The sequence below is a fragment of the Cydia strobilella genome, chromosome 4 (assembly GCF_947568885.1).
Source record: "Cydia strobilella chromosome 4, ilCydStro3.1, whole genome shotgun sequence".
In the NCBI taxonomy this organism is placed as follows: Eukaryota; Metazoa; Arthropoda; class Insecta; order Lepidoptera; family Tortricidae; genus Cydia; species Cydia strobilella.
This window is the reverse complement of record NC_086044.1, coordinates 18,063,192-18,073,230: the sequence shown is the minus strand read 5'-3', so window position 1 is coordinate 18,073,230 and position 10,039 is coordinate 18,063,192. Positions and strand designations below refer to the sequence as shown.

At 38.6% G+C, this 10,039-nt stretch overlaps 1 protein-coding gene across 2 annotated transcripts; it reads left to right on the top strand.

Annotated features, from left to right (window-relative positions):
* The first annotated feature begins 623 nt into the window (after positions 1–623).
* On the top strand, positions 624–8,898 carry LOC134740764 (TATA box-binding protein-like 1). 2 transcript variants are annotated; one of them, XM_063673364.1, is made up of 4 exons: positions 624–885; positions 2,931–3,463; positions 4,787–4,881; positions 8,240–8,898. In XM_063673364.1, the coding sequence occupies exons 2-4, from the start codon at positions 2,946–2,948 to the stop codon at positions 8,449–8,451; spliced, it is 825 nt and encodes a 274-aa protein (XP_063529434.1). In that variant the 5' UTR covers positions 624–885; positions 2,931–2,945; the 3' UTR covers positions 8,452–8,898. The 2 variants fall into 2 exon arrangements, with proteins under 2 accessions (XP_063529434.1, XP_063529435.1); XM_063673365.1 differs by lacking the exon at positions 624–885 and adding an exon at positions 1,473–1,616.
* Positions 8,899–10,039: the final 1,141 nt, after the last annotated feature.

Below are 10,039 nucleotides of genomic sequence, written 5' to 3'. Positions count from 1 at the left end.
GTTCGCAATGGCGACTCATAGGGGCCACAGACTATGAAATGACAATTTTACTATTTTCGTGATATATAAGGGCGTTATACACGATCGGATATTGTATTATGTGTAAAATATAGATTGTCAAAGGACTGTCTCATTTCAAACATAGACAGAGAAAGTCATACTATCTTTGTCTTACACTAGTACTAGCACCCAAAAGAAAGGGATGAGTAAAATTTTCCTGGTTGTTACTGACTGACAAATTGGTTTGACCAACTATAATAATGTATAGTTTGTCAAAGGACTGTGTCATTTTAAATATGATGAGTATAGTTTTTTTTGTTCTTATTTGCTGACAATTTGGTTTGACCAACTATATTTACATTTTCTTCTTCAGTCGATTTCGCTGATTAGCGAACTAGTCTCCACTTGGTCTCCACGCTCGCGTTCGCGGCTTCGCGCCGCGATTCGCGCACTAGTGCGAAGGGCCTTTAATGTATCCAAAATTTGATAAAAAAAACCGCAAGCATTTATCGCACGTCTATAGAGCATTAGAAAAGCGCATAGACAAATAAATCCATTCATTCTTTTATCATAGACACGCAGGATCCTTCATTCATTAATCCAAAATTCATTTTCAGTTTTTCATTCGTTCACTTGTCTTGAATGGAACATGGCGGTGCTAGGCAGGATGTGCATAAGTTTTTAATTTTGCATTTATTATAAAATCGAAGATTTTTTAACTACTGTTTATTAGATGGTGATTTTTTGTGAGCCGAAGTAGTTGTTATTGTGCAAGGACATCTAGTTACCAGCTCACTTTTACGCTACCTTGACTTTTTGCAATGAAATTTGTTACTTCGCTGCTGGTGTAAAAATAATTGTGACAAATATAACACATTATCTCAGGTAATTGTTGTTTCAATCAATTTTATGATTATAATATCTACGGATATCCTCAGATCCTGCCTTTGAAACCATCACCTGTTCAGTTTGAATGACTCGAATCTGTCCCATTTTATTTCAAGTTTTCTTGTTATTTTGTAATCATTTTACCTGCTTCTTAGTAGTCTGATATGTTGATGTCATTGAATATTCTGTGAAAGGGGAAGGGATCTCGGGATAACCCTATATTACTTTACCTAACACTTGAGAAATATTTTTTCTTTGTACTCTAATTCAATCACGTGTGGTTCAGGTCGTTATGGGGTCAATAACTGCTGATTTCGACTTATTTTAGTGTGATGGCTTAACTGAGAATAATATTGGCTATATTAAAGCAAGATTTCTTATGATTTGACTGACAATGACGTGCTTAAGATATGCGGGAAGAATTTGATGTCCCGTTTCCGACCAGGCCATCGAGTGCGTAGTATTCGCGAGACAAATTACCATGTGCAAGTGCATTAGTGCAATCCCGGCACAAGGGCGCAGGTAGGCCACAGGGTGCACCGCGCAGGGTTTGGCGGATGCGGGGCGGAGGCGACGTGCGGGGAGCGCGGGGGGTCCGGCAGTCAGCTGTGCGAGTGTCATCTGTCTGTTGTAGTCGCTCTCGCGTCGTGCCACGCCGTGGGAAGTGGCCTAATTGTTATCCCTCCTTCATATCTCGCGATATTTGATTCCGTTTTGCATTCTATGAAGTATATGCAGTCAATGTCAAGTTGTTATCATTCCGATGATACTTCAAATTTACAAACTCAAGTAATGAACATAGGCCTATATTCCTTTGTGTTAAGTACTATGCCCAGAGTTGTGTTGTGGTTATACTATGCCCAGATTTGGTTTCTGAATAATTTAAGGACTTCCCTTTTGCAAGTAACATAAAAGGAATCCTTTGTTTTCTTTCCTAGTCCTTTATGATTAGGTATTTTGTGTAGAAGCTGTAAAAAATCTTAACAGAATAGGTACCTATATTGAACGATTTTTTAAAGTGTATTTGTTAAGGAAGGGGTGTTGTCCTATAGTTTGAATTAATTGTCTGATAATATCCATTGTATATATTCCAATAATTATTTATGTTCGGCTACCATTTTATAAATAAATACCAGGCATGTTGTTGTGTAATTCAAGAAACTAAATAATTTTGGAAGTTTAAAAATAATATAAGTATAAAATAATACAATTGATGATAAAAAAAGAGGTTTAACTTCTATTTAGTGTGACACTTTCTAAAATAGTCTTAATTTATTCAAGCTAACCATCCTGTCATAAAATTTAAAGTAGTGAAAATGGAGAATTATACAAAATGTTGCATAATAACATATGAATCCATGCAGAGTAGAACTTGTTTTCATTGTTTTACGTGCATGTTTGGGATTGGCCATTGTTATGCAATCAACAATTTTCAATAAAGTTTCCTTTACGATTTACTGCTGGAAGGTGCCGATAACCACTCACACAGTTGTACTGTAGGTACTTTATAGTTTTTAATCAATGTTGATTAAAAGGTTGACTCATTCCCTTTTTCAGTAAATATTGAGAGCACTGGAGTTTAGGCATTGTTTTATTAAATTCCTGACCTCCTTTCACTTTAGTAGGTCAAATATTTTTGTCTTACTCAAACTTACTCTCATAACCAAAGAGGGAGTTAAGAAGCTTGGGCCTCTTCTACCAATATGTGTGAAGAACCTTAGTTCAAATAATATATTGTTAAGCACTAACTACAAATGTACATTCACAATATAGTCTTATGATTGGGATGATTGTTTTTATTGTGTTTATGGTACAGTCATCAATACTATTCGCTTAGCACCCTTTCTCTGCAGCTGACTGTACCTATTTCCTTACATGTACGTACTGCTGCCTCATATTTGAGGTAGAAATGTGTGGTGATTGAAATCAAGTTTTCTGCACTAACTTACAGAACCAAGTATTTTCTTTTTACACACATAACATGCACAATTTTTAATGTCTGCATAAAATAATATAACAAGAGTAATATTGATTATTTCCAGCAAGCTGAGGGTGCCATGGCTACGCTGATCCAAGAGAATGGCATCAGCATCAGCAATCACATTGTGCCTGACCACGAGTACTGCGAGCCGGCGCGGGAGCCCGAGCCGCAGGCCGTGGCGCCGCCGACGGCGCTCGACGCCGCCGCGCCGCCCGATGACGAGGAGACCCCCGAAATAGACATCATGATAAACAATGTTGTGTGTAGTTTTAGTGTTAAGTGCCACTTGAACCTGAGACAAATAGCTTTGAACGGTGTAAACGTGGAGTTCCGACGCGAGAACGGGATGGTGACGATGAAGCTCCGGCGGCCGTACACGACGGCGTCCATCTGGTCGTCGGGCCGCGTGACGTGCACGGGCGCCACCAGCGAGGACCAGGCCAAGATCGCGGCGCGCCGGTACGCGCGCGCGCTGCAGAAGCTCGGCTTCCAAGTGCGCTTCCAGAACTTTCGCGTAGTCAATGTATTAGGAACCTGTCGAATGCCCTTCGGAATAAGGATAACGGCATTCTCCAACAAATATAGGGAGGCAGAGTGAGTATTGCTCTTGACATTTATCGGATGCATTTATTGGTAGTCACAGTATATTTGACACATGACGGTCTAGGTGTGTTCATTTTGTATTGGAAGTGGGGCGGTTGGCTTGGCTTGGCACTGAAAGTGTTAAACAATCTGCTTTATTTATTTTATTCATGAGTCAAAAAGGAGAAACTTGATCTATTTTTAAATAACGCCGTATATATCTATCTTAGGGCTTGCTGGTTGAGACTGTATGCTGGGAACAGTGCCAGTTCTATAGAAATGTTAACTTCCCATACAACTGACGTATGCTGACATCTTACAAAGTAACAGTTTACGAAGTACCAATTAATAGTAATAGTAAGTGTGTTGATTTAAAGTCAAATGTAGGTAATTTCATTTTCTTTCATGCTTTTAAAGAAGAAAAACCTTTTGCAAAACTTGTTTCCTTGCTTAAAAAGAAATAAAATGTAAGTAATTTGTTTATTTCATAAAAAAGCATGCATAATTTACAAACAGATCACCAAAATCATAAGATCAGAGGGTAATGACATCATGACATTGTACTTATGTTTCAAGATATCTGAAACATTGAACAAATAGGCAGAGTTCATAAGTAATGGCATTTTACTACAATTGAAGAAAAATTTAAAAAATAATAATATCTACCACATGTTGAATTTTTTTCAGTGGGTAGAAAATTGAAACAGACAGTACAGAAAAGGAAAATAATAAGAATATTCAAACATTCGACATTTATTAAGTTTTTTAGTTTAGATACCATAAAAGCATAAAACCGTTAAAACTTAAAACAATAATATGATAAAACACATTATTTCATTAATAAAATGATAATTTACTTTCCTTAGCATTCATTTACTATAGCCAAAGAGGATTGTAAAAGATTTGCAAAGTTTAAGAATAAATCATTCGTTTGACAGCTGAAATAGATGGTGCTGTACTACGCCAGGTAACTTCTAAGATTCTTTTGTGATTTCCCAATCTGTGTGAATGTGATAAGTTGCAAATCCTACTTAAAGCTGACTGCTAAAAATTAAATAAAAGTGGTTATCAGACGGGAGTTTACATTTCCGATTTTAATAGCTGATTATCAAAGTTAACAAATGAGACTAGAAAATATCAATGTGCCAGTCCAGAATTAAGCACAATAATATTAGGAAAGTTTTTGTTTAATCGGTGTTAAAATAAACACAAGATGAGAGATAAATATGAGAATCAATGTCAGATTTCATTTGGTTCTAATCTAACAATTTGTTTCGTCTTATGTCTGATGTTATTGTTATAGACATTTTCTTAATAAAACTTTTTTTTTTACAGCTATGAACCCGAGCTTCACCCTGGTGTCACATATAAACTATATAATCCTAAAGCTACATTAAAAATATTCTCTACGGGAGGTGTCACAATAACAGGTATTTATTTTATGTTCGTTTTTCTTTAGCTAGAGGGCTTATACCTTATCGTCATGGGCTTTCTACCATCTTCCTCCTGAGAGAGACAGGGAAATAACAGTTACCTTTCTCCATCTCTCTCAGCAGAAAGCGCCCGACACAAACGTAGATGTAGTGATTATGAACCTATGCCACACTGGAGCGGGGCGTGAAATTGGGCATGAGTGAGGTCCCAATTCCGCCCTAGCGCCCCGCTTCCGTGTGACGAAGCCTTGTATGCAGGGATGTTGCGAATATTCGCATCCGCAACCGCGGAACTTCCGCATTATTTTCAACATCCATATCCGCATCCGCATAAAATCGATACGGAGCTTAATGCGGATGCGGCGTAAGTGCTAGGTAATTTCGTCATTTGCAATAGGAATCTCGTTTCGTTTTTGTGATTCGTCGATTGAGCACTTTAGCCTATGACGGACAGCGACAAGAAGTGAAAAGTTTGTTTTATTTGGACTTTAGTATAGTAATGAGATTGTGGGGCACCTATATTCTTGTTCAAATACTAAGTTTCGCTTTTTTTAAATTAAAATTACTAGTCTAATATTTGACGCTTTTTATGTGCCTAATCTCGACATCCGCATCCGCGGATGTCAAAAAATCGGCATCCGCGAAATCCCTACTTGTATGTACATGCAAATAAAAGGTTAAATCTTACTATTATACACGGTATTGTATTAGGTTATTTCAACAGGTACTCATGTGCATTTCTGTAAGTTGGTTGTTAACAACCACTCTCTCAATTAATCTCAAAGGCCCACGTTAAGCCCACGGCTTCATCTCAGGGTCCGCCAGCTTGGACCAGCCTGGCGGCGCTGGCTTACCCGAGGTTGCTTGACTCCTAACAACCACTTAATGGCTTTGCTTAATGGGTGGGATATCATGATGACGTTGTTCACAGTTGCAATGACTAAATTCGCGTTGATGGGCGGATGGTCAGCTGGCGGAATTGGTAACACTAACAACGCATTGGACCGGCAATCCAAGGATGTGGGTTCGAGTCCCACGTTGGCCAGAGTTTGATCATCGTTAATTTTTTCATTGTGATTGACATCTCTATTTACAATTTATGGATATCATGGTAATGTTGCATTGGTGAATTTCAATCTATTATAAGTACATAGCTAATATTTTATTAAAAAAATACATGCATTGGAAGACATAGGATGGATTATTTGGCTTTTAAAAACAAACATTTTGAAAATAGTTGATTACGACTGTAATATAGCGTATATGTTATGACGTATAGGAAGGTAGGAATGCCAGGTTGTTTGGGTAAACAATTTTCTGTTACTTTCCTTATGCGTGTCAGGAAGCGGTATCATCCTCGCGGGATTGTCGTTTTTTAAAACAATTTAATGTAGTGGCTCTGTAATCATAACTTTACAAACACAAATTGACTAAGTCCCACGTTAAGCTCAAGAAGGCTTGTGTTGTGGGTACTCAGACAACGCTATATATAATATACAAATACTTAAATACATACATAGAAGACATCCATGACTCAGGAACAAATATCTGTGCTCATCACGCAAATAAATGCCCTTACCGGGATTCGAACCCAGGACCACCAGCATCATAGGCAGGGTCATTACCCACTAGGCCAGACCGGTCATCAACTTTAGCCATCATAGCCAGCCACAAGAAAAAGCTTATTGACCTGCATAATCTCCGACCACGGTAACTTTGCAGCAAGAATGTACATATCCCTATCCCTATAACCTCCATACTTGACGTAGCACTTGGCATACAAACTTGAAATGATCTAACTCTACCTAGATAAACTGTTATTCAGTTCTCTCCATTCTCGCAACCATTCTGATACAAGTCAAAACTAAACAAGTTTCAGCAAAGCCGTAATTTGCCTTAACCCCATAACTGGCCGTTATCTCCTGGCGCATGTCATACAGCATCCGTTCTGATACCACACACACGTCTCTGTAGGTATACCTAATGATGATGTGTAAAATGTTTGTTATTAGAATATCGCAAACCTATTATTTAACCTAGTTTCAAAAAAAAAGGCAGGATATTGTAAAAATATAAATATACTTTAAGTCAAAAACCGGCCAAGTGCAAGTCGGACTCGCGCACGAAGGGTTCCGTACCATTACGCAAAAAACGGCAAAAAAATCACGTACGTACGTTTGTTGTATGGGAGCCCCACTAAAATATTCATTTTATTCTGTTTTTAGCAATGAGGATATAATAAGATAGAGCGGTACTGTCATAGTAAATTTTGTAACCACTGTAAATTCACTGCCATCTATCGACATACTTTAAAACTAAAAATGAAGATTTATAAAAATACGTTAAAATGTATTTAAATATGGATAAATGATTTTTTTATTTGCATTAATTATTTTTATATGATTTAGACCCATGTTCTTTTACTGGTATGCGTTTAAATTATAAATAACAAACGAGACAGTCAACGCCCTCTATACGAGAGTTGGCCAAAACTAGTGGCGCCATCTGATCGAGAATCAAATTTTCGTGATTTTCGAGGCACGTTTTTTCCTTAGACTGTATCCATCTATTACGGAGTTATATCTATCTTTTTTTTAGTATTTGTTGTTATAGCGGCAACAGAATTACGTCGTCTGTGAAAGTTTCAACTTTTATCACGGTTCATGAGATACAGCCTGGTGACAGACAGACGGACAGTGGACTCTTAGTAATAGGGTCCCGTTTTTACCCTTTGGGTACGGAACCCTAAAAACAAGCATGCCTGGCTTCCTTGGTCAAAATCGACCTTTTCCATTTGTAATATTACATTAATGCAGTATAGATAAAAATAAATAAAAAATGTGGTGGCAAACTGGCGGGTTTCATATTCATATGTCCGAATCCTAACCAAGTCGGTAAAATTTCATTAAATTCTCGGTTCCAAGATGCGTGTCTATCGTGACCGTTAAGTTAGTAAAGTTTCAAGGCTCTCTACAGATCTTGATAAATAGAAATATAGGTATCAATCGCATATTCGACAGGATAGGTATGGATGTGTCTAAGGATTTTATTAAGACTCAAAACTAGGCGATTTATCTAGTTACTTTCGTATATTTCACGTCTTTGAAAAGTTATCATTGTTTGTCTTCGCTTTCGTTTTCATTGTGGTCTTTTCGGGATTCCGAATATTCGGTATTCGGCCAAAACCACTATTCGGGGCATCTCTAGAAATTAGCAAGAAATTGAATAGGCGTCGTATGCACGCAATGCCCACGGATGTGACATCGCTCAAGCCAAGCCCTCCTTCCGCGCTTGACGTAACTTTAAACTGAAGACTGTACGTTGGTAGAAAATAACGCTTGTGTGTCGTTTTCAGCTCGCAGTGTGGGCGACGTACAGTCGGCCGTGGAGCGCATCTTCCCGCTAGTGTACGAGTTCCGCAAGATGCGCACACCCGAGGACGAGGAGCAGTTGCGCGCTCGGCGCGCGGCGGGCAAGGCTGGCGGGGGTAGCGGGGGCGGCGGGACGCGCGCCCCGACGGCGCCGCACCCCGCCGTGGCGGGCGAGCACGCCAACGCTTGGGAATGACCGCCGCGCTCGCCGCGCCCGCGCGACAACTGACCAACTCATTTGGCATACAAAGCAATAATAGTGTGTGAATTGTCGACGAGCTCCGTTGGTTCATGCCAAAGATATTTATTAGGAAGCCCGCCGGTCCCCCGTCCGGACGTATTATTTTCGTGATGCTCCTATTAACTCCTAGTTTGCTTAGGTGACGTCGATTCGTTTTTGTCTAAACCAAATTGTTTCTTGAACGATTGATTAATAATTAATTACTATGTTCAGAGAATTAATCTCGGTGCGATACTCAGTTTCGTTTTTCGTTTGCAGTTATGATTGATAAGTAGTAGTGATATTTGTAATAGTGTTCGATAACTTATGTTTTACGAAAGAGATGACTGAACGATTAGTTAGATGTTAGTAATTGTAAATATAAAAAAAAGCTTGGACATTATACATTTAATTGAAAAATAATGTATTTGTTTTATTGGTTTATTAATATACAATACAAACTGGAGAGCGGGGCATTATGCTATACGACAAAAGGCACAAGTGGTAAAATACAAAATTTGTAGAGAAAAGGTGATATTAGAGGAATAAAGTGAAAACGTTTAAATTGCACAGCCAGTTTTTTTTCTACAACTTCTAATAGCATTCTTAAGGCGAGCTATTAGTTTTACATTCTAAAACAATCATTTTCGGCTTCCGTTTAGTATTCGGTAACTTTCAAATGTGCTTATTTACCATGAATTTATAAAGACTTAAAACGAACGTCACTCTTTTAACTCAAATAGAAACAATTTATGCTTACTTACATGCATTTTATATGATCTTATTCATTATTCACAAAATGTGTACTTACTTTTTTGTAAAAAAAAAGTAAATGTTTAGTTTGTTACATGTTATATATATAGGTCGAAGTAATTAGCAGATGGCGCCAGCATAGCTTGCCCTGTCAATCCCTAGAATTGACAAATTTTTGTTTTTTAATGGAGTTTTATGCCCTGGATTATTGCCAGCCCTTTAAGCCAAATCTCTTAGAAAAAGGGGCAAGCTATGATGGCATCATCTATGCAAACCTTTGACAGTTGCCAACCTCATTGCATCGTCCGTCCACGGTCCCATTTGTTCACACTGGACATACAAATAGGATTAGGCCGAATATTCCGTTAGCGCAGTAACTTTTTGCTGAAAACGCACATATAGACGAACAGCTGTGAGCTGAGTATCATCTCTACCGCGGCCGTGACCGCGCTTATCCCGAAGGCGTACAGATGTGCGAGTAGCGGAGATCCAAAAAGCTGGAAAATTTCACAGAAACGAAAGAAACGGAATTTTTGGAAATGGAAAGTATTGATTCCCTTACAAATTATTCACATTATTAGTGTAGTAGTAGTAGCTATAGCCAGTGCCGGATTAAGCCAGCGCGGGGCCTGTAGCAAATTCTATCATGGGGCCCATGGATTGTTTTAATTTTGTCGGACGAAGTGAAAATTTTTTACGGCCACAATGCGTAAGTGCGGGGGGCCCGTGGCATTTGCTACTTTTGCCACGTGGCTAATCCGCTACTGGCTATAACTTCCAAATTTTAGGTATCTACATCAAACGATCTCCG